The sequence below is a fragment of the Hyperolius riggenbachi genome, chromosome 8, assembly GCF_040937935.1.
Source record: "Hyperolius riggenbachi isolate aHypRig1 chromosome 8, aHypRig1.pri, whole genome shotgun sequence".
NCBI lineage: Eukaryota > Metazoa > Chordata > Amphibia > Anura > Hyperoliidae > Hyperolius > Hyperolius riggenbachi.
The window spans coordinates 132,093,380-132,118,415 of NC_090653.1; the positions used below are offsets into that span (position 1 = coordinate 132,093,380).

At 44.5% G+C, this 25,036-nt stretch overlaps 1 protein-coding gene across 1 annotated transcript in view; it reads right to left on the bottom strand.

The window, feature by feature from the left end:
- ALG13 (ALG13 UDP-N-acetylglucosaminyltransferase subunit) overlaps nucleotides 1–24,716 on the bottom strand; it is a 211,349-nt gene extending 186,633 nt beyond the window's left edge. Inside the window, exons 1-4 of the mRNA XM_068247910.1 lie at nucleotides 24,617–24,716; nucleotides 22,276–22,438; nucleotides 18,893–19,031; nucleotides 11,374–11,470 (exon numbers count right to left, since the gene is read on the bottom strand). Of these exons, the coding sequence (XP_068104011.1) occupies nucleotides 11,374–11,470; nucleotides 18,893–19,031; nucleotides 22,276–22,438; nucleotides 24,617–24,703 (486 nt within the window). The 5' untranslated portion in view covers nucleotides 24,704–24,716. The remainder of the gene's footprint in view (nucleotides 1–11,373; nucleotides 11,471–18,892; nucleotides 19,032–22,275; nucleotides 22,439–24,616) is intronic.
- Nucleotides 24,717–25,036: the final 320 nt, after the last annotated feature.

Here is a 25,036-nt window from a genome sequence, read left to right on the forward strand (position 1 = left end):
TCCGCTGCCTTTCATCCGAATAACATATTGTCATTAAATATATTGCTGAAAGAAAGTTACTTGCACTCATGTTCTGCTACCTGAGAGTAAGATTTATTTTTTATCATACAAAACACACTAGCACCTATGTTTAGGGCTAAAAATGTTTTACTTTTTCAAATATGGAAATTAGATTGCAATTGTTTCATACTTAGTTTTGAGCGCCACCTGCTGTTGGGAATGATAATTTTTACATCTCACTAATATAAATGTGAAAGTTTGGATGTTTGTTACTCAATCACGCAACAATGGCTGAGCGGATTTAAATGAAATTTGGCACAGACATAGTACATTACCTGGAATAACATATAGGATACTTTTTATCTCCATAACCAAAAAGTTGGCAGAGACTATTACAAATTTCACTGGGAAAATGTAAACTGCAGCCATTCTTACATGGTTTATGGTAGGGTTCTCAAACTTGGCACAGTTGGTCACTGGGTGATGGATTAATATCGAAAAGTGGGTGGAGCCTACAAAAGCCAATCAAAATTCACCTATTGATTTTCAAGGGGAATATTTAATTGTTGCCATTCTTTCACTGTTAGAGGCACAAAGCTGAAACCTAGTAGAGTTGGTCATTGGGTGACTGGGGTTCAAATTCAGAAAAGGAGGTGGAGTCGCAAACAACCAATCAGATTTGTTTCATTGCAACTTAGGCCTCTTTTTCCAAGGACTGTTGATAGGCAGTGAAATGCCTCTAAAACTCACAATGGCTTGCTGCTGCCTGGTAACTGCTCACAGCTGCCTGGTAACTGCTTGCTGAGCACACAGCTCAACAGTCCGTGGAAAAGAGGCCTCACTTATGCCAAAGACCGCAAACTAGATAATTGAGTAATTGTGTGTTAAAGTTAAAAAAAACAGGTGGAGCTAACACCAGCCAAATACATACCTGGGCAACCCCGTGCCATCAGCTAGTAATAATAATAATTTTCAAACCAGAAGTGACTCTCAGTTCAGGTTTACTTTAACCCATTCGCGTTCCGTCGTTTTCACATGAGAAATGTTCACCTCCCATTCATTAGCCTATAACTTTATCACTACTTATCACAATGAACTGATCTATATCTTGTTTTTTCCGCCACCAATTAGGCTTTCTTTGGGGGGTACATTTTGGTAAGAGCCACTTTACTGTAAATGCATTTTAACAGGAAGAATAAGAAAAAAATGGAAAAATTCATTATTTCTCAGTTTTCAGCCATTATAGTTTTAAAATAATACATGCCTCCATAATTAAAACTCACGTATTGTATTTGCCCATATGTCCCGGTTATTACACCGTTAAAATTATGTCCCTATCACAATGTATGGCGACAATATTTTATTTGGAAATAAATGTGCATTTTTTTCCATTTTGCATCTATCACTATTTACAAGTTTGAAATAAAAAAAGAGAGATTTAATCTTTACATTGATATTTAAAAAGTTTAGACCCTTAGATAAATATTTACTTTTTTTTATTGTAAACATTTTATTTGGGTAGTTTTGGGAGGGTGGGAGGTAAACAGATTTATAATGTAAATGTGTGCTAATTTTTTTTTTACTTTCAGTTGTAGTTTTACTTTTTGGCCACAAGATGGCGGCCATGAGTTTGTTTACATGACGTCACTCTAAGCGTAACACACGCTTAGAGCGACGCATGGGGGAGGTGACAGCCAGAAAAAGCACAGCTTCCGAGAGAAGCTGTCGCTTTTTCAACGGGGGAGAGCAATCAGTGATCGGGCACCATAGCCCGTTTCACTGATTGCCTGGCTAACGAACCGCTGGCCGGGAGCGCGCATGGTTCCTGTACGTAGTTTCTTCGTCCAGGAACCAAAATAGGTTAAATTCAGTGCTGGGCTTACATATTTCTCATTGCATCCTTGAGGGCCCGTTTCCACTTGTGCGGTGCAAATTAGTCGCAGAAAACGCAAAAACGAATTTGCATGTGGATGCAAATCGTTTTTGCATATGTTAAGGAGTATGCGAATGTAACCATGTCAGTGCTTTTACAGTGCTTATACACTGATTTTATGCGAAAACGCCCGCAAATTCGCAGTAAATGTTGCGGTAAAATTCGCATACGAAAACGCATGCAAATTTCCTATTAAATACATTGTATGTGAATCACCGCCCTGAGGGCTCTGCCGTGCAGATTTTTTCTGCACAGAAAAACGCTCAGAAATCCTGACAAGTGGAAACAGTCCCATCCACTTGTATTGTCTATGGGAATCTGCATGCAGGAAACGCATGCAGATTCGCTCTAGTGGAAACGGGCCCTGAGGGTCTTGACTAAGTAGCCTATAGTAACCTAAATAAGGCCTTTTTTCCATGGACTGTTGAGCTGTGTGCTTAGCAAGCAGTTACCCGGCAGTAGTGAGCAGTTGTGAGAGTTTGAGAGGCATTTCACTGCCTATCCAGTGTCCGTGGAAAAGCCCTGTAAGGCCTCTTTTCCACGAACTGTTGATTAGGCAGTGAAATGCCTTTCAAACTCTCAAAACTGGTACCTGCTTGATAACTGCTTGCTGAGCACACAGATCAACAGTCCATGGAAAAGAGGCCTTAAAGGGAACCAGAGACGCCGGACATGGAAAAAGAAAAAAGATTTCATACATACCTGAGGCTTCTTCCAACCCCATAAACCTGGATCGCTCCTACGCTTCCTGGATCCGCCGGTACCGAGTCCCGTCACTTCCGGCGGACGCGGCCAATTGTCCGCATGATCAGGGGATCCCTCCATATCCTTACGCGTGCGGCTGCGCAGTATGCAGCTGCACGCGTAAGGGTATGCTGGGAGCCCCTGTGATGCGGACAATTCGGCCGACTGGCCGAAACTACGGGACCCGGAACCGGCGGGTACAGGAAGCGGAGGACGGCGGTGTGAGAGTGATCCGTGCGTATGGGGCTGGAGGAAGCCCCAGGTATATATAAAATCTTTTTTCTGGCGTCTCTGGTTCCCTTTAAAATTGTCATAAAAACATAGAACTAAAACAGATACCACTAAACAGGTACATGTTCCAAACTTAAATATTTATTTATTTATTGTACTTATAAAGCGGCAACATATTACGCAGCGCTGGACATTAGTTTAGGTTACAGACAATATTTAGGGGTGACATACAGCAAAATGACAATACATGAATACAAGAACAGATCCTGCAGCACAGTATGAGTACAAGGTAATGCTTAGTCAGTCTTTGGATGGGAGCATGGAGATTAGGCAAGTTAGGTTCACTCAGATGCATAGCATGGGTTCACAGTAATGGAGGTGCATGATCAGGTAGAACACAAAAGGAGGACCCTGCCCTTACAATCTAGAGGGAGAGGTAAGGACACGGAAGGTAGGGGACCAGAGTTCAGCTGTAGGTTTAGAACACTCGTGAGGGGTAATAAGCCAGAGCGAAAAGGTTAGTTTTGAGGGCTTTCTTGAAGATGTTGAAGGAGGGGGCTGCCCTAATGGGTGGAGGTAGGGAGTTCCATAGTGTTGGAGCAGCTCTTAAGAAGGCCTGGAGGAGTGCATGGGACTGGGTGATGCGGGGGGCAGTTAGGCGAAGTTCATTGGAAGAGCGGAGTGAGCCGCTAGCTGTGTACCTCTGAGTAAGATCGGAAATGTAGGTTGGACAGCTTTTGTGCACCGATTTGTAGGTCAGACACAGTATCTTGAATCTGATTCTGGACTGGATAGGAAACCAGTGGAGGGATTCAAGGAGGGGATCCGCCGTGGTGGAGCGATGGGAGCAGTGGATAATTCTGGCTGCCGCATTCATGATGGATTGCATTGGGGCTGTTCAGGTCATAGGGAGACCAGACAGAAGGGCATTGCAGTAGTCAAGGCGGGAAATTATGAGGGCATGGATGAGGAGTTTGGTGGTGGCAGAGGTCAGGAAAGGGTGAATCTTACAGATGTTACGAAGGTGGAAGTTGCAGGACTTTGTGAGGTTTTGGATGTCGGGAGTGAAGGAGTGCGGAGTCCAGGGTGACACCCAGACAGCGGGCTTGAGAGGTAGGGCGAATGATAGTGTCGTTAACAGTGACATGCACATCTGGGAGGTTCATGGATGGGCGACGAGTAGTTTAAGCTGTGGTGCGAACATAAGACTATGGACTGTACGCTGCAATGTGCAGGTCGCCTCACACTGGTTCACACTTGGCTCTTTTTCAGCGCTTTGCTGATCGCCGTCGATCAGCAAAGAGCTGCGACTAATGAATCCCTATGGATACATTCACACTGCGGTGTTTGCAATTTCGATAATCACAAATGAGCTGCATGCAGTGCGTTTGGGGCGATTGCGCTGTGATTCTCGTTGTATTGACGGGAATCACAAGTGCAATTCACGCTGAAAATGCTAGATGTTGCTGCCAAATCATAATCCCGAACATGATCCCTGGGAAGCGCCGAATGTGAACCAGCCACGAGTTTTTATCTATTTTGCGACCCTATTTCTCTGGCTGCACACCACAATAGATCAATTGTGCAAGCAACTATAAAAGGACACCTGAAGTAAAAGGTATATGTAGGCTGACATTTTATTTCCTTTTAATCAATACCAGTTACCTGGCTCTCCTGCTGATCCTCAGCCTATTACATAATACTTTTTGCCATAGACCCTGAACAAGCATTATCGTCCAGATCGTTACCAGATTAGCTGCATGCTTGTTTCTAGTGTTATTCATACACTACTGCAGCCAAATATACCAAGGCTGCCAGGCAACTGGTATTGTTTAAAAGGAAATAAATATTGCAGCCTCCATTTCAGTCCTTTAACAGTCCATTTCAGTTCATTAACAAGCATCAGATCCATGTATTGTAGTTCTAAATTATAACAGGTCAGAACAGATCCTGGCCTTGCATGTATATTGTGGAGGTGCAAACTTATGCACAAGTTGTAATAACTGTTGTAGGGAGGTTAGAACATTTTCTGATATTTTTAAATTAGTCCAGGAAAGTCGTTGCACTATGACATTACACAGCTTTTCGTGTGGTAGAGTAAAGGGAGACTGTTGTGTTAACTGTCCCATGACGCTTGTCTGCAAGGTAGGAAGGAATCAATGAAGTGAAGTTGCATTCACGAATTAGGCTGGAAACCCACTACAAATCACTATTGCAATTGCTATAACTTTGTGTAAGCATTTTGTAAGCGATGTGAGGTGCGTTTTCTGGCGATTTAGGTATTGTATTAAGCCCAAACTCCCATAAAATGCTGTATGATCTGCGATTACCCCTAATCACAATTGCTTCAGTAGACTTAGGGCTCTTTTCCACAGGCAGCTGAACTGTGCACTCAGTGAGCAGTTACCAAGCAGCAGCAAGCAGTTGTGAGTTCGACACTCTTTTCACTGCTCAATGGTCATGGAAAAGGGCTCTTACATTAGCAAAGCATTTTTTTAAGGCACCGGCGATTGTCAGATCACCAAAAAAAGAGTTCTAGTGGGTCCCAGGCTAAAGAGATAATCAGCGATATGCTAATAATTCTAGTTTTCAGGCAAATGTGCAGCTTGGAATTAGGCCTCTTCTTTTAATGGACAGTTGATAGGCAGTGGAATGCCTCTCAAACACTCACAACTGCTTGTTGCTGCCTAGCAACTGCTTGCTGAGCACACAGTTCAACTGTCCGTGGAAAAAAGGCCTTTAAAGGGAACCTGAACCGAGTAAAATTATTTAAAATAAGTGCATGAGGTAACTTCAAATGAACATTACATAGTTACCTTGCCATCAATTCCTCACAGAAGCTCAGCATTTTCCTCTGACAACGATCCCTTCCAGTTCTGACAACATTTTGTCAGAACTGAAATATATCAGTTGCTGTCAGTTATATATCAGTTGCTGTTAGTTATAGCTGAGAGGACAGCTGATGTGCCAGTTAATGTCCATGTTTCCCTGTGGCTCAAGTGGGCGATGTTACAGTTTAACAGTGTGCTGACCAGAAAGCTGTTATGGGGTAATGGCCATTTTCAAAATGGCGGATGGAGAATTCTATTGATCATAGTGGACATATGGGACGCAGGAGAGGAGAAAGAGATGAGGAGTAGACTACGCAGGAGGTAAGTATGACGTGTGTATGTTTGTTATTTAATTTTCAGTTCAGGTTTTCTTTAAAGCGGATCCGAGATGAAAAAATAACTATAACAAGTAACTTGTCTATATATCTTATCTAAAGTTTAGATAGTTTACGCAGCAAACAGCTTCAATAGAATATAATTATTTCTTCCTGTGATACAAGGACAACAGCCATGTTGTTTGTAAACAGAGGCAGGCTTATCTGCATCTTGACCACTCAGCCTGTGAAAAAAAACCTAATCCCCCCCCCCTCCCCTCGGCCTTTGAAATCTCTGGCTAGTAATACCTCCCCCTCCTCCTGCCCAGACTGAGCTCCCATGAGCCCTTGCTACTGTCTGAAAAAGCCTTGGCTCTCTGAAAACCTGTGGGCATGGCTTGTTTAATTTATAGGGAATTAGAGTATTAAAACAAAAAAAGTATTTGGCTTGAGGAATGTCCTGTAAACAATAGGAAAGAAACACAATTATGCAATGAGTAAAAGTTCATCTCGGATCCACTTTAAAGGGACTCCGAGCAGTGCAGAAACTATGGAAAGATGCATATCATTTTAAAGCTCTCTTTCCAATGATATATAAACCTCTGCCCTACGCCTTTTAGTTTTCGCTATTTTCGCGATTGAAATTGCCGCGACCGCGATTTCAATCGCGAAAATAAAGAAAACTAAAAGGCGTAGGGCGATGATTTAGGTGTCGTCAGAAAGAGGAGAAAGAGAGCTTTAAAATGATATCCATCTTTCCATAGTTATATTGTACTACACAGGGCGACTTTTTCTGCTGAATGGAGCTGCGGACACTGGGGAAAGTGTCGTCCTGTGTAATACAAGTAACTATGGAAAGATGGATGTCATTTTAAAGCTCTCTTTCTCCTCTTTCTGGCGACACCTAAATCGTCGCTCTACGCCTTTTAGTTTTCTTTATTTTCAATCGCGAAAATAGCGAAAACTAAAAGGCGTAGGGCGACGGTTTATATATCATTGGAAAGAGAGCTTTAAAATGATATGCATCTTTCCATAGTTTCTGCACTGCTCGGAGTCCCTTTAAGCCAATCAAAAATTGACAAGAAGTGCATTTGATTGGGCCAACTCCAAGCTACATAGATACAATTTGCATGCAATCTGGAATTAGGCCTTTTTTCCACACGCAGTTGAACTGTGTGCTCAGCAAGCAGTTACCAGGCAGCAGTGAGCAGTTCGAGAGTTTTTGAGAGGCATTTCACTGCCTATCAATTGCTCGTGGAAAGAAAGAGGCCTAAAGACTGGTACACACCATACAATTTCTCTTCAGATTGATAGTCGAATAGATAATTTCCAACAAGTCCGATCTGATTTCAGATCAATTTTATGATCACTTCTATACAAAATCGATCAGAAGGTCTCACTTATCGAGAAAGGTTAGTTAAACTGGGTTTATTTAGTCTAGAGAAAAGACGCCTTAGAGGGGATCTAATTAACATGTATAAATACATCAGAGGGCAATATAATAGCTTGGCGGATGAGCTTTTTGTCCCTAGGCCTTCTCAAAGGACTAGAGGACATGATCTGCGCATGGAGGAAAAATGTTTTAGCCATTTATTTAGGAAAGGGTTCTTTACAGTAAGAGTGATTAAGATGTGGAATGCATTGCCACAGGAAGTCGTTATGGCAAACTCTATACCTGCATTTAAAGGGGGCTTAGATGCTTTCCTTGCGTTGAAAGACATCCATGGCTACAATTACTAGGTAATGCCTAATGATGTTGATCCAGGGATTTTATCTGATTGCCATCTGGAGTCGGGAAGGAATTTTTCCCTTTAGGGGCTAATTGGACCATGCCTTGTAAGGGTTTTTTCGCCTTCCTCTGGATCAACAGGGATATGTGAGGGAGCAGGCTGGTGTTGTACTTTATACTGGTTGAACTCGATGGACGTATGTCTTTTTTCAACCAAAATAACTATGTAACTATGTAACTATGTAAGAATTTGGTGTGTACCAGGCTTAAAGAGGAACTGTCGTAAAAATCTTAAAATGTAAACCACATACACCGATAAGTGCATTTCTTCCAGCGTAAAATGAGCCATAAATTACTTTTCTTTTATGTTTCTGTCACTTACAATAGGTAGTAGAAATCTGACATTACCGACAGGTTTTGGGCTAGTCCATCTCTTCATGGGGGATTCTCAGCATGGCCTTTATTCTATATAAAGACATTCCCTGAAAATAATTTATACAAAGATGCTGGCCAGCCTCCTTGCTCACTGCACACTATTTTGGTAGTTGGACGGAGCAACTGCCATTCCCTAAGTGCTTTTAAAAATAAAGAAAACCCTGAGAACCCCCCTATGAGAAGATCGGTTAGTCCAAAATCTGTCGGTAATGTCAGCTTTCTACTACTTACTGTAAGTGACAGTAACATAGGAGAAAAGTAATTTATGGCTCATTTGACTCTGGGAGAAATGTACTTTTTTGTATGCATTTTAAATTTTAAGATTTTCGCGACAGTTCCTCTAACTCATTGACCATCTCTACTGAATAACCTTAGAATATTAGGCCTCTTTTCCACTGACAGTTGAACTGTGTGCTCAGCAAGCAGTTACCAGGCAGCAACAAGCAGTTGTGAGTTTGAGAAGGCATTTCACCGCCTATCAACAGTCCATGGAAAAGAGGCCTTAGTTAGTTGCTCTGGGAAGCATGGTAAGTTCTTTCTGGGGATTGTTTTTCAGGACATGAATTTCCTCTTTTACAAAAAGTAACATCTGTATGAATAATTAACATTATTAAGCATGTAACACCTAGGCCTGGACTAGAGCAGTTTTGATGGTTTAGCGATGCCTCTATTTAATCAGCAGTAACTTTATCAATACTTATGACTACTTAGTGATAATACTTAGTGATATATACTTTATTTTTTGGGGAAAAAAATAGACTTCCATGGCCTTGTTCACATAGCGTTCGGCTCACATGTCCGTCCGCGGTGGGCTTTTTCCCCCGCGATTTATTTTAAAGTGTTTTCCGGCGATTTTCTGCGCGCTCACTCGTTTTTGTGGGAGTTTTTGTAAGCGATTTTGCAGACCGCTTCAGTCTTTTGATCGGAAAAAAAATACAAATGTATATATATTTTTTTTTTTAAACGCTCCCACAATCGCTCCCATTGAGACAAATTGCCCCAAAAATGGCCCAAGCACCACTTTTCAAAGTGGATTGCAAACAAACCACTCTGATATGAACTCTCTCATAGAGAATCACTGCACAAGCGCTTTTACAAAAACGCCTATAAATGTGAACAAGGCCTCTGAGTGCATTTTTTTCCTCGGAAATTATTTTATTTCCTATGCAAAGGAAACTGGAGGAAAAAAGGTTTCACCTATTACAGTAATAAATAAACTGCTACTGTAGAAAACATTACATTTAGTTATTTATCCTATTTATTATAAAGCTGAAATGGTTACTGCTACAATGGACATGATTCAGAGCTTTTTCACCTGTTTTCACCTTATTTATGTTACATTTTTAAGCTCCTGAAGAGCAAAAATATAATATAATTAAGGTAAGAAAAGTAATATTGAAATAAAGTTAATCAAGAACAACTTACTTTATTATTTTGCTTTTTATCAAGGTGAGGTGATAAGTCATTTATGAGAAGTTTTGTGAATAGAGCCCAATGCATGGTGGTGATATTCAATTTTGTAATAAAGGTATATTTTTATGCATATTTTATGCTATTTTTATTCTCAATAACATAAACATGTTAAAAGGTAAACGGTGAAATAAAATAGAAAGCATAATTAGTTGCTGTATATGTAAGGTAAATGGATACTGTAGGGGGTCGGGGGAAAATGAGTTGAACTTACCCGGGGCTTCTAATGGGCCCCCACAGACATCCTGTGCCCGCGCAGCCGCTCACCGATGCTCCGGCCCCGCCTCCAGTTCACTTCTGGAATTTCTGACTTTAAAGTCAGAAAACCACTGCGTCTGCGTTGCCGTGTCCTCGCTCCCTCTGATGTCACCAGGAGTGTATAGCACAAGCCCAGTATGGTCTGGGCTTGTGCAGTACGCTCCTGGTGACATCAGCGGGAGCAAGGACACGGCAACGCAGACGCAGTGGTTTTCTGACTTTAGAGTCAGAAATTCCAGAAGTGAACCGGAGGCAGGGCCGGAGCATTGGGGAGTGGCTGCGCAGGCACAGGATGTCTGCGGGGGACCATTAGCAGGCCCGGGTAAGTTCAACTCATTTTCCCCCGACCACCCTACAGTATTCCTTTAAGTTTGCGGGCTATACAATGTAGCAAATTTTTATTAAAGCGATAGGCCTTTTTCGCTTTAAAGTAGACATTGGTAGAGTGGTCCCCCCTTCCCCTTTAAAGCGTTCTTTGGTAGTCTAGTGGTCCCCCCTCTTTCCCATAGCTTTCCTTGGTAGTCTAGTCCCCCCCCCACACACACACACACTCAAGTATCTTTCCCTGGTAGTCAAGTGGCCTTCCCCTCTGCCCCTTTAAGGGATTCCCTGGTAGTCTACTGGTGCCGTTCTTTCCCCTTTAAGGATTTCCTTACTGGTGGTGTTCCCTTTGCCTTTTACGGTCCCCTGGTGGTTTAGCGGTAACCCCCTTTTATTGTTCTGTGGTAGTCTACTTGTACCTTTCCCTTTAAGGGACCCTCTGGTAGTCTTGTGGGTGTTCCCCCCCCCCCCCCCCCAAATCCCTGGTAGTCGTCTATTTGTCGCTGCCACCAGCAAACCCCCCTCCCCCCAGAGATCAGCAGCAGAGGCATTGCTGTAAGTATGACTCACTCAACTCACTTTGCTAGCTCCTGCGGTGATGGTTTCTCTCTTCCACTCCCCTCTAGTGTCTTCTTCACAGGGAACCTGCTGCTTGCTGATACTGGAGGCCAGCGGTACAAGGGGGAGGAAGAGACATCCGATCACTGCAGTAATAAGCAGGGAGAGTTATACTTAGCTCAATCCCTCTCTTGCTGAATAGTTAAGACCCTGGGGTGGCCACTAGTGTTGAGCACAGGCCCACGCTGTGCTCATTTTTGCAGTAGACTAACAATCATGTTCTTGCAAATCAGTTGCAAGAAGCGTGAATATACTAGAGGCTCAGCACAGAGGTTAAAGTATCCAGACTAAATTTTACCTATGATAATTTGAACAAAGCCAGGTCACATGTACTTGCTGCCGGTCCTTTGTAAACCGGCGCTGAGAAACAAAGCTCCACAGCCCGCTTTTTGGGACATCTCCGTTATTAAATGTGCAACTTGTCCAGTCATTTCCATAGGAAACAATAATAAACATGTTTTTTGCAAGTCTTCTCTATGTGAAGCCCACAGCCTTATCTAAAAATGCTGCAAAGTTTTCTGGTTGTCCTGGAGGAAACCTCTTCAGTGTTGAACAATCCATTGACTTTAGTGTGGCCCCAAGAGTGCTGCAAAAAAAGCACAGAACAGCATACATTACTCACCCCCAAAAAATAAACAGAACATTGTCCTAAAAACAGATGTCATCATGTAATTTACTTCAATAATGAATGAACAAATGAAAAATAAAGGTGCACAATATTCCTTCGTCAGATATTCATGTGATAAAATAAAAGTTCATATGATTACACTCCTGTACATTTAACTTGGAATCAAAATCATAAACAATTGTATATCCTGGAAAAGCTTGTCTTAAATAGAGAATTTTAATAATCTGCCTACAATAGACAAGAATGCAAACATGCTGAATTCCCCTCACGCCATGGCAGGATAGCCCTTGAAACCCTTCCAGCCTTCTCTCCAATGCCGAGCGCTAGCAAGCACCAGGCCAGAGCACAGGAGCAGCTGACAGGTGGTTAATACACGCACTTCTGTTGCTCATGTAAGAGGTTTCTGAGCAAACACCTCTGATTACTGTCTACTGCAGGGATTGGGTCTGATGCTGTACAAACCTTTTATTACTATAAAAAGGGTAAGTGGGACAACACAGGGTGGAGTGAGAGGGGTAAAAAAGAACAACGGCCTGACCTCGGCTTATATGCGAGTTTATACTGTACATTACATTTCTATAAACATCCGTGCCATGTCCATTTGTAAGCAGCTACAATTTTCCAACATTAGCAGTAAGTTCTATTGTTCTTTGCCTCCATAGCAACAGTACTTTTGAGTATAAGCTGCCCACAAATTCTCATCTCACTACACCCGTACTGTATATACTCGCATATAAGCCTGCATATAAGCTGAGGTACCCACCTCTCCCCTAATCCCCCCCCCCCTCCCCAAAAAAAGTGATTGATTCGTGTATAAACCCTCACCAGTATAGCCCCCTCCCAATAGCCAGATGTGCCCCAAGGGCGATACAGCTCTGCCTCAAGACACCACTAGATGCCCTCAGATATGAGACACAGCACTTCCCACACAGGAAGAATCCCCAATCACCGCTGGCACATTGCTGCACGCTCTGTTCTACAAGCCAGGGGACACAGGTAGTCTTGAGCAGCGAACGCTGCACACCATGTTGCAGGGGATGGGGGGGCACGGACAGCAGTGAGCCAGATGGCAAGAGCATGATCATTAGTGCACAAACTTGCGCTCCTCTGCCAGTAACAAAAACCTGCTTCACCATGCATTCTGCTCCACTGCCTCGCATATAAGCCGAGGGGGGATAACTTTCAGTCCATTTTTTTTACTGAAAAATTAGGCTTATACATTAGTATAGAAGGTAATTAGCTGTACAAGACAGGAGACTGTTATGCTACAGCTAACTGATAAAGTGATAGCAGCAAGCAGCAACATGTACAAAAACATTAAGGCAAGCTGAAATTTTTTGCTAAAATCTTTGCAAAGAGATCTTTGGGGATTGTTTTGTTTCTCTGAAGTCAGTGAAAGTTCATGTTAAAATGTACCAGAGACGGGATTATGAAAAGTTTTCATACTTACCCGGGGCTTCCTCCAGCCCCATAAGCATGTCTTAGTCCCTCGCTGTCCACCTGCGGCCTTCTGTTTAGTTGCAATCAGCCCGGTAACTGGCTCAGTTGCTTCCGTGGGGGTCTTCTGCGCATGTGCTCCTAATGGAGCGTTTGTCAATAAGTATTTGCCAGCGGTTTTACGTGTGAACTGGTAAAATGTGGAGAATACAAGTGAACATAAAATAAATCATTCACTCTGATAACTCGCAATGGTTGTAATGGAACCCAAATTATGTGGTTTGCAAAAAAAAAAAAAAAAAAAAAGGACAAACAAAAAAACAGAAAGGAAGGCTGAAAATACAGTATATGAATCAAAAGGAAACCTTTTTTGGTTATTAATTTTAATACAGTCCTATACTCAGGTTATGGCATACAAGCCACAGGTCTTGGATTATGGTACGTAATTACCCCCGCTCCTTTTATTTGTCCAATCCCCCCCATCTCCTACTCCCCCTGTGAGTAGAAGTGTATAGCAGTAGTGTCTTACCTAATCCATGGCACCTGCGCGAATCAGAGACCTCTTCTCTTCCTCGCAGCTCCCCCTAATGAACTGTTTGTGACAATGATGCAATCAGCACAAGCCATTTACAAAGGGGAGCTGTGTGGATGGGAAGAGGTCTGTGATCAGTGATCATATAGAAAGGTGCCACCACTCAATGGGTAATGCAAATAAAGGACATCTTTAATGGGCATTTAGTAGGAAACACGATCACAATACATCTAAAACCATTTAAAACATAAGTGATTGAGCGCTCCGCTCATTGCACACACATTTTGGGTTGTTTGGTGTTGCCTTCTACTCCTGTCATTTTTGATCCTGGTACTTATGGCTTACGCTATATCGGAGGAAATGTATTTAGATATTAAATCAGCATTTGAACTCGACGTATGTCTTTTTTCCACCCAAATAACTATGTAACTGGTGGGGCTATTACCGGAGATAATATACCAGACACAGACAAGGTTATTAAAAAATTGTGCAGGCAGCATAGGAAATTAACTCTCAGACACTTGAGTAGACGGTGGAATGTACTAACTTTGGGATCATACCGTGATGCTCGAGTTTTGCCTTGGGGCATGCGGGAAAAAATTATCCCTGCTGACCATTTGCGTAATCCCCATTTTCTCCCCAAGTGGAAAGTTGAGAGTTTGGATCATGGTTTTAAGGTACTTGTATTAATAATTATTGAGGGGGAAGAGATCCAGTTGGACGAAATTAAGGAGCAGGTTGAGCTCAGTATTAAAGCCTTGGAACCTTATTCTGATGACCCCGTTTATTAAACTTGCATCAGCTAAATCAGTAAATAGTTACTTTTTTAGGGGAAAGCGACGACAAAAGAACAAAGAAAAAAGAGGAAAAGGAAAAAGGAAGCGAAAAAGAGAACAGAATTTTAAACCTATTTTAAGGGTTCAGCCCCGGAGAAAGGTGAAAGAATGTGCATCCCCGGCGATTTCGCTGAGGAAAGGGTCCCTGATGCACCCCCTTCTACTCCTATCCTGAAACCTGTTGACTTTCCATTGGGCCCGGATTACATTTCCTTCCTTGGTAAGGGTCTTTCCTTCTCACCTGTTCACAGTGGGGAGGAATTTGAGGTTCAGAAGGACCTTCAGCTTCCCAAGGGGCTATCACGGAAGAGGGGGATAAAATCCTGACTTTGAGTGATAGAAACATTTTGAGAGACCTAGAAGCACTCAAAGATGAGACTTATCAAACTCAGACAGAAAGGCTAGTGTCTGGGAACTTTGGGGAAATCTCACACACCACCCTCAAAAAGAAGTCCAATTACATTCCCTCCCTCTATGCGAATCGAGCTTTGGGGATTTTTTTAGATCTTGTCTCAAAGGATTTAAAAACTTTGAATTGGGAGAGGAGGGGAAGATATAGCCTTACAAGAGGTTAAAGGAGGGCTTTCAGTGAATTGAGGGAAGCAAAAGATATAGTGGTGAAACCCAGTGACAAGGGGGAAAATGTGGTCCTGTGGACGAGAGACGCGTACCTGCAGGAGGCGAATCACCACCTGATGGATAGTACATATGTTCGCCTGCGGTCGAGCCCCTATGATAGGGTGGCGGAGGAAGTGCATGCTTTGGTTCATGCTGGGGAAGCAGGTATACCAAATCATGGTGAGCGGGAGTTTTTAAAGGTGAGCACCTATAATGTCCCAATGCTTTACTTAATCCCCAAGGTGCACAAAAACCTCAATAGTCCCCCGAGTAGGCCCATTGTCAGTGCCATCAATAGTCCCACGGAGAGGTTGGGTAAATGGATAAATGCTAAATTACAGGACATTGTGTCCACTTTGCCAACATTTATATTGGATACCCGGGATGTTTTGAGGAACTTGGAGGGTGAGGGTGGAGCCAGGGGACATCTTGGTGGGGATCGACGTGGAAAGTCTCTACACGTCGATCCCCCATGAAGTGGGTCTGACTGCCTTGGAATTTTTCCTGCAGGATGCATGTCCAGATATACCCACTCATAACCAATTTATTTGCACCGCTATGTGTTTCATTCTGGAGCACAATTGTTTCATGTTCGAGAATTCCCACTATAGACAGGTGCGGGGAACCTCAATGGGGGCTGCCTGCGCACCTGCCTATGCCTGTCTCCATCTGGGCATGTGGGAGCGACAATACATGTACCCCCTGAGCATGTTTTAGAAGCATGCCCAGTTGTGGCTGAGGTACATGGATGATGTGATGATGGTGTGGAGGGGGTAGTGAGGAGGAGCTTGATTGTTTAATAACTTTGCTCAATTGCAATCAACGCAATATTAACCTCACGTATACCTGTAGTCAGTTAGGTATTTCCTTTTTGGATTTGTGGGTTTGGAGGGAGGAAGTCTTCTAACTAAGACCTTCCGCAAGCCTACAGCTGGCAACACCCTCCTCCATGCCTCCAGTCATCATCCACGAAGTTTAAAGATCGGGATCCCAACAGGCCAGTTCATGCATATTCGGCGTAATTGTTTGAGGGAAGCGGATTTCGAGGCTGAGGTACGGGACATGTATGGCTGTTTCCGCGAACGCGGGCATGAGACACTGTGCTCCAGCTTTGAGAAGGCAGTAAGAGTGCCACGAAGTAAACTGGTCAGAAATCGGAATAAGAGACCAAGTAGGGGAGGGTTTGCAGTTTGTGAGCCCTTACAATTTACAGTGGCCCAAAATTCGTGAGGTGCTGGGTAGGCATTGGCCTGTCCTTATGATAGACCCAAAAATTGCCAGAATTGTGGGCAACAGACTAATGATGGTTGCACGGCGTGCTCCAAGTATGAGAGATATGTTGGTCCATTCTCGTCTGCCCCCTAATGGCTGGCTGTAGGTGTAATGGTTAAGGGCTCTGCTTCTGACACAGGAGACCAGGGTTCGAATCTCGGCTCTGCCTGTTCAGTAAGCCAGCACTAATTCAGTAGGAGACCTTTGGCAAGTCTCCCTTACACTGCTACTGCCAATAGAGCGCGCCCTAGTGGCTGCTGCTCTGCTCTGGCGCTTTGAGTCCGCAAGGAGAAAAGCGCAATATAAATGTTATCTGTCTTGTCTTGTCTAATAGTGACACAATATGGTTGAAATGAAAACCTCCGAATGGGATGTTTAAGTGCGGTGTGTGCTCTGTGTGTGAGCTGGAGGATGTGACAAAGTCTTTCTCGAATTCCACAGGTGATAAAGAATGGGAGATTCGGAGTTTTATTAATTTCAACTCCGAATGGACTGTTTCCCAATTAAGATACCCTTGCCCAAAAATGCATATTGGTATGACAACGAGACCTCTCAAAATACGATTTGGTGAACATTTAAGTGATATCTGGGCGGGTGTACAAAAGAATGGAGAATACAGAAGCTCGGTAGCTGAACATTTTGAAGAGAACCATGGTGGCACCCCAAAGGGACTAAAGTTTAAGGGGATATATAAATTACCGGACTTTGGGAGAGGAGGGGATAGAGAGAAGGCACTTTTGCAGCAAGAGACCTGCTGGATACACATCCTATACTCTCTGGAACTAGTGGGGCTGAATGGCGAACTGGACTTTGCTCCTTTCCTATAGTGATGCTGGCATTATTGGATCTATGTGGACTATGTCCCCTATGCCTTAAAGGGAAGGTCCAAGCAAAATAAAAAAATGAGTTTCACTTACCTGGGGCTATTACCAGGCCCATGCAGCGATGCTGTGCCCTCGTAGTCACTCCCTGCTGCTCCAGTCCCCCGCTGGCAGCTTGCCGACCTCGGAGGTCGGCGGGCCGCATTGCATACATTTTTACGCATTCGCGCTAGTGCAGGAACATTAACACATACATTTTTACGTGTTAGTGGTGCAATGCGTACATTTTTACGCGTTGCGCCACTAACACGTAAAAATGTATGTGTTATGTTCCTGCACTAGCGGGAATGCGTAAAAATGTACTCAATGCGGCCCGCCGACCTCCGAGGTCGGCAAGCTGCAAGCGGGGGACTGGAGCAGCAGTGACTGACTATGAGGGCACAGGATGGCTGCATGGGGCTGGTAGAAGCCCCAGGTAAGTGAAACTCATTTTTTTTTATTTTGCTTGGACCTTCCCTTTAAATATGTGAGCCTGTGCCTAGGTGCATTCATCTGTGTGCCTGATGCACACTTCCGGTGGTGGTTATGCACTTGCCTTGTATCCAAATAGTGTGGGCCTATACAGCTTTAAGAGGATCAGTATGATAGGATGAGAGCTGCGTAAGTGAAATGGGCGGAGATAGCCATGAAGGCAGTGGTTAATTGCCAGCTTCCTGCTCTATACTCTGTAAGCTGGAACGCATATAAGGAAGTGACGGTCAAGCCCTCGCCACGCACACCCAGTTGAAGCCTGCAGAGGGCAGCCGCAACGCGTCGGTGGGCGGAGCTACACCCCGTGGAATTGGTGGGGCGCTCCCAGGCAGCTTTAGCCAGCAGTGCTGTTCATGTGGTGGCTAGCGTGCACGCAGTTTGCCTGTCTTGGAAAACTGGCCTCCTTGCATATGGAACAGCCTGAAAGACAGACTGCCTGCTGAACCGCATTACCAGTCAGCGGTGACTTGGAGTCAAGGGTCGTCCTGCGTCGTCAGAAGGAATCCAGCCCTGACACGAACACTCTGGGGTCTGGGGAGATCTACCCACATTGCTCTGCTTACAAGGCTTTTTGTTTGCTGCTGCTACCCTACAGCTGGCTTGCCTCTCTCTCCCCACCACCTGAAGATACCGCTGCTTGTGTGTGTTTTGTCGGTATCGGTGTGTGGGGATGAATGGATCGGCTGCTAGCTGTGTGTGCAATGAGTGGAGCGCTCCATCACTTATGTTTTCAATGGTTTTAGATGAATTGTGATCGGGTTTCCTACTAAATACCCATCAAAGATGGCCTTTATTTGCATTACCCATCGAGTGGTGGCACCTTTCTATATGATCACTGCCTATTGTCCTTTGGTGAAGCCATTCCTGCTTTTCGCAGTTTATGGGAGCATATGCGTAGTTGAGTAAATGCATAATATGATTGTGTTGAAGAGGTCTGTGATCCCCCGCGGGCGCCATGGATTAGGTAAGACACTGTCGCTATACACTTCTACTTACAGGGGGAGCAGGAGACGGGGGTAGGGAGCGTGGGGGCCACACAGGGAGAGCCGGGGCAGAAGGGGAGCCAACGCAGGGAATCCCCGATGCTGAGGCGGTTCGTATCAGCTGGTGTTCGTAAGTTGGGGATTCCCTAAATTCGCCATAGAAGAAGCAGGGACTTTTTCTCCCCATTTTTGGGGGGAGGAAAAGTGCATCTTATACAGTGGAAAATAAGGTAATAGATTATCCTAGAAATAAACTTCTTCAAAGCATAGTTGTGTATAGTTTAGCATGCTAATCCTGTAATCAGGGTTACCAGGACATCAATAATCATGCTTTGGTCTGTGTGCTGTACCTGCATGTACAGTAATGCAAATGTCCATCTCTATGCAGCTGCTTTGCTAATTCAAGCTGGTGGTTAGACATCAGGTTTTCATTAATCACTACAATCAGAGGTTTCCCTTCTCCAAGGGTTTCCAAGCAGCTGCCAGCACCTGAAACAAACATGAAATTCTGTTACACGGGGCTCCACCTTGCTTTTTGACTATATATGCGAACGGTACATAGATAGAACTTCTGCAAAGCATTTAAAAGCATCCAACAGAAAGCAATTGAGAAATTAAAAATCAATTTGAGCAATTAAGTCATTTAAAGTGTACCTGAGATGGGACCACAGCTATAAAATATACATATCTGGGGCTCCCTCCAGCCTGATCGCCCCCACACCATTCTCTTCTGACTGCCCGTTTGCCCGCAACTGGCCCCGGAAAATCCTTCAGACAGGGCCAGTAAACGCAGGCACAGTCCGGCCAGGTGTGCTCCCATCGCCGGGAGCGTTCTGCGCCTGCGCAGTAGAAAGACGGACAATGTTTGCGGCAGTGTGAAAGCGGCGGCCACGCATGTGCAGTAGGCCCTGGACCAGAGGACTTTCCGTGGCCAATTGCAGGCAAACGGCCAGTCAGAAAAGGGCGGCATGAGAGCGATCAGGCCAAAGGGGGCTGAAGGAAGCTCCTGGTATGTATATTTTTATTGATGTGGCCCAATCTCAGGTTCCCTACAAGACAATCCCACCACATTTTCTACAGAAATCTATAAAGCAGATTTGTATACTAAACTGTTCTTGGATGAGACATCTGGTGGTGGCCTTCTTAGCAGAAAATCTAGTGTGTATACAGGTGTCCCCTGAGGCTACTTAACCCTCCTGGCGGTTTATCAAAATCTGCAGCCATTTTTTTAATGTTTTTTTTTTCAATGTAGCGACACAAGGTCATCCTCCCATCCCCCCCTCGGAGATCAGGAGATCCCGTTCAAAGAAAGCGGCGCGACGGATAGCGGCGGATCGGATTGCACACGCAGCTAGCAAAGTGCTAGCTGCGTGTAGCAAAAAAAAATGAATTATGCAAATCGGCCCAGCGGGGCCTGAGCGGTGCCTTCCGGCGGCATAGCCCGAGCTCAGCTCGGGCTTACCGCCAGGAAGGTTAATTACCTGGCATGCCAAATCTTTAGGTGATAATTGTCGGCCAAGTCTATTGTTCCCCCTCCTTACTAAGCCCGGGGAAAGCCGCTTCATCACTTCCAGCACTATTGTCCCTGCTTTATGGACACAGGAAATGCATAGCTCGGCTGTTGCTTAGAAATGCTTCTGCACAGCACTGGGGCCTGCAGTTTGAGTTTAAACCTGCTCAACACACTTTAAAGGGGAACTGAAGAGAAAGGTATATGGAGGCTGCTATGTTTATTTCCTTTTAAGCAATATCAGTTGCCTGGCAGCCCTGCTGATCCTCTGTCTCTAATACTATTAGCCATAGCCCCTGAACAAGCATGCAACAGATCAGGTGTTTCAGACTTTGCAGCCAGTCTTGTCAGATCTGACTTTATACTTGGTTCTGGTGTTATTCAGATACTACTGCAGAGAAATAGACTAGCAGGGCTGCCAGGCAACTGGTATTGATTAAAAGGAAATAAATATGGCAGCCTTCGTATACCTCTTACTTCAGTTCCCCTTTAAAGTCTGAAACACCTGATCTGCGGCATGCTTGTTCAGGGGCTATGGCTAATCGTATTAGAGGCAGAGGATCAGCAGGGCTGCCAGGCAACTGGTATTGCTTAACCACTTAAGGACCGGGCTGCATTTGGCTGATCTGTGCTGTGTGGACTCTCCAGCCCGCAGCACAGATCGTGGTTTAGGCAGGGCGATCAGACTTCCCCCCCCCCCCCCCTTTTTTCCCCCACTAGGGAGATGTCCTGCTGGGGGGGTCTGATCGCCGCCACTCTGTGTGGCCGAGCGGCTCCGCATCGATTTTCCTCCCTCTTTCACTGGCTGTGGGCGGCACAGGACGGAGATCCATCCTGTACCGCCTCTAATAGGCCTTAGCCTATCAGACGCCGGGGATCGCCGATCTCCTTTATGGATGTAAACACAGGGGATTTCTTCCCTGCGTGTTTACATTTAGCCGGCTAGCCGCGATCGGAGGCTCGAAGGCTGTTCACGGAGACACACTCCGTGAACTGACATGCAACGGCCGCGGCCGTTTCCATGGAAACACCACTTAGACCTGCCGACGCCTATCGGCGTTAGGCGGTCGTTAAGTGGTTAAAAGGAAATAAACATAGCAGCCTCCATATACCTCTCTCTTCAGTTCCCCTTTAAAGTGTACCCGAGATGAGGCAGTAGAAAAAATGTATACATACCTGGGGCTTCCTCCAGCCCCCCTCCGCCACCTTCTTAATCTTCCGCAATCGACTTCGGTAAATTGCCCAGTGACAGGTATAGTAATTTAATGCACAGGCACTGAGAGCACATAAGACATTTGGGGAGGCACAGTGGCTGAGGTTTCTGTCTCGTTCACGATTATCGTACGCCATTACCGCAGTGTGAGCGATCAACCACATCGGCCCCATATTTATCAGCATGTCCGATCAATACATTCAACCAATTTTGGCCCCAAATCAGTTGAATCGTGGCGGGATGGATTTTCTTCCGATTCAATTAATTAATTATTGATTTAAATGGTTGATTGGCCACCAAGTATGGTTGTATGGCCACCTTAAAGTATATCTGAGATGGGCACAGTAAAAGATTTTATACTTACCCGGGGCTTCCTCCAGCTCCATGAGCACCTTTGCTTCCCTCGCTGTCCTCCGGAGTGCCTTTGTTCAGCCGCAATCGCTCCCGCTAATCTGGCTCAGTCGTGCCAGTTGGCTCTTCTGCGCATGCATGGCCCTTCCTCACATACGCAAATGAGCCCGACTGGCACGGCTGAGCCAGTTACCGGGACTGATACCAGTTTTTACGTTTTCAGTATAGTAATATCTTCTTCAGACACTCATCCTGTGTACACTGAAGATGATATTACTATACACTGTAAATTTACTCTTTTCAGTCTATTAAAAACATAACAATAAATGGTATGATCCCAATTTATAATGCGCTCTAAATCAAGGTAATAATAGTAATAATAATAATTACTGCCTAAGGCTCGGTTTACATTAGGCTGTTTTCAGCCTACGTTCCGCTCCGATGAGCAGAACGCAGCAGGCGCAGAAATGCATTCTCAATGGCAAAGTTCAGATTGCTACGTTCCGCTCATCGGAGCGGATGCTTCCGGCATGTCGGGACCTTGCGTTACGGAACGCAAGCGTACGGGCGGATGCGTCCTAATGTGAACCCGGCCTTACTATTTACACTTGCAAATTAAAATATAGTTTTTATTTACTGACAGAATAAGAATTGGATACCTGCATGGCTTAAAATCAGATCAGCATTCCTAATGTCTTCCAAAAGGGAATCTTTGTATCTGAAAACTTCTAGAGTGAAATCTGGAGAAGTATATGGCTCTGGCTCTTCTTTGCCTCTTCCTATCTGAAGAATCAGTTTGCTGTAACCAAGTTCTTTTAGAAGCTGCACAAAAATCAAACATGAGACCATATTTAATGTAAGCACACTAAAATCTTATAATAATAATTTGTAATTGCCTTTGATGAAAGAACTAAAGTAACTACAGGTGTCACTTGATGTTGGCGGCCTTCTCATTGGTGATCCTCAAAGTGAGAGAATAGTCCAGCAACTACCATTGTAATTCTCGCTGCAGCTCACAATGGGGCTCCTTTAGCCCATAGCTCCCATCCCAACTGTCCCTTTTTTCAGGGGGACAGTACCTCTTTGGTAACTAAATCCCTCTGTCAGTAGTGTTGTCCGGATCATGAACGATTCGGATCTTTGATCCGAATCTATTTTATGAGTCGATCATCCGAATCATCAAAATGAGTGATTCGGATCGCAAAATGGGCGGGGCCAGGAGCGACACGCCCCCTCTCAGCGGGCAGCGGGGTTCGGGAAGCAGAGCAGGGATGGATAGCTGAGTTGGAGGGGAGCCAGCCTTGCAGCCACAGGTAGATGAGAGAGAGGGGACATGGGTGCCACTGCCAGATATGTGTAGAGCACACATACTGGCTATAAGGTGCTGATCATTACAGGCTGTCTGTTCCGTAGTGCTGCACAGTGATCACATTGGAAGCTTTTGGCTCAGCTCAGCACAGCTCAGTAACTTTGCAGACAGTGTGATTGAAAGGCAATATAATCCTCCTGCACTCGGCACTAAACAGCTGCACTTATCTTCTGGGAATGCTTTCTTTCACTGTGCGACCTTTTCTTTCAAAGTGTACAGATGAACATATAGGTGAAATATATGTAAAGCATGTGATTTGCAGCATGTGGGTATTACGTGCAAACATTTCTGCTCTCTGCTCGTCCCTCCTCCCTTCTCTGTCCACTCCCTGCCCTCTGTCCATCTTCTCCCCTTCTCTGTGTGTCCACTCCCTCCCCTTCTCCTGTCCACAGACCTGTCCTGCTGTTCATTTCATCCCGAATGCTTCCGGTAGTACAATGATCCGAGATTCGAATCAAAGATCCGGATCTCTTCAATGATCCGATTCGAATCATCCGGATCATTGAAAAGATCCGAACTTCCCATCTCTATCTGTCAGGACTGATGTACAGATTTATGTAATTATATGTATTTTTCTACTGAAGTATAAGTTAAATGGGCTCCAAACTTTATTCCCATCCTTTAAAGCGGAACTGAAGATATGCTGGGAAAAAAAAATTCACTTACCGCAGCGGGGGAACAGAGGATCATATGGTAACAGTGCGGGCACAGGTCGGCTGCAGGGGGCTGGCAGAAGCCCCTGGAAAGTGAAACTTTTCTTAGCATATTACATTTCTCGATTTCTTTATTTTAAATGTTAATATGAAAAAAACTAGTGATGATAGAAAGGCCGAGTGTGGTTTTAACTCTAAAATTACTTTTGCTTATGAAAATCTTTTGCTTATGAATCTTTAGTGGTATGCGCTGCTAGGGGTGGGGTCATGATTAGACATGGCAGGGGTGTATCTTACAGAAAACCTGAGATATCACCCTGTACCTAATTTATACTTATCTGGGGCTTCATCCAGCCCCATGAGGACCGTGGGCTTCCTCTCCGTCCTACCCAGCTGCTCCATTATCCCAGGATTGCCTCCGGTATCTTCTTCAGTTGTGGTGTTCTGCACCTGCGTGGAAAATGCGGCCAGACACAGGACACCCGAACTGTAGAAGATAATAGAAGCAATGCAGGGACAATAGAGTGGCTGGGGAGTATGATAAGGAAGCCCCAGGCAAGTATAAATTAGGCACAGTGTACAGTCTCAGGTACACGTTAAGGTGTCACTATTTCTCATTTTAAAAAGTTGGTAGGTACCGCTATGCTTTAGCATATCTTTCCCTCCTACCGTGACAAAAAAGGTGGTTTAGCAGATCACTGATGTAATGCCCACAAAATAATCAAGAATTATTTATAAATAAAGGATTTAAATGTATTTGACACATTCAGAGGTGTTGTACTTTGGATCATCTTATAGCACTGTCACTCCTTTCCCTCCCTTGATTGATCCCCGTACATTTATTGATAAATCATTATTTCACCTTAATTTTACATATCACGAGGATTTTAGATGAAGCGTTCTGCTGCTATGCTAACCTGCTATACTGCCAACGAGCATCTCAGTACAGTACTGCCCCGCCGCATGCACGCAGCTTACACTGATAATCTGTTGTGAAGACACGCAGGCGATGAGCTCATCAAAGCTAGTAGTCCCCACAGTGACAAACACGCATCTCCCCTCCATCGCTCTTCCGGGTCTGCAGACTACAGCGCCCGGCTGCTTCCTGCGCTCTCTGATTGGTGTGTAAATGTCAGCTCCTGATTGGTCTTTGGTAGTAGCTGTTGGCTATTGGCTGATGGTGCTGCTGCTGACTTGTTATTGAGCTGGGTAGTTGTCATTTCGCGCTCATACGTGAACATACGTTTGCTTCATGATATATACGATTATTAATATTACTTACTAGAGATAGTGTGTCGTGATCGAGGAGTGTACTGTGCATAGCATATGAAGCACCTCTTGACGTATTTTTCCGGGTGATTTTGAGTACTTAGAATTGTGTATACTGTCTGTACATGC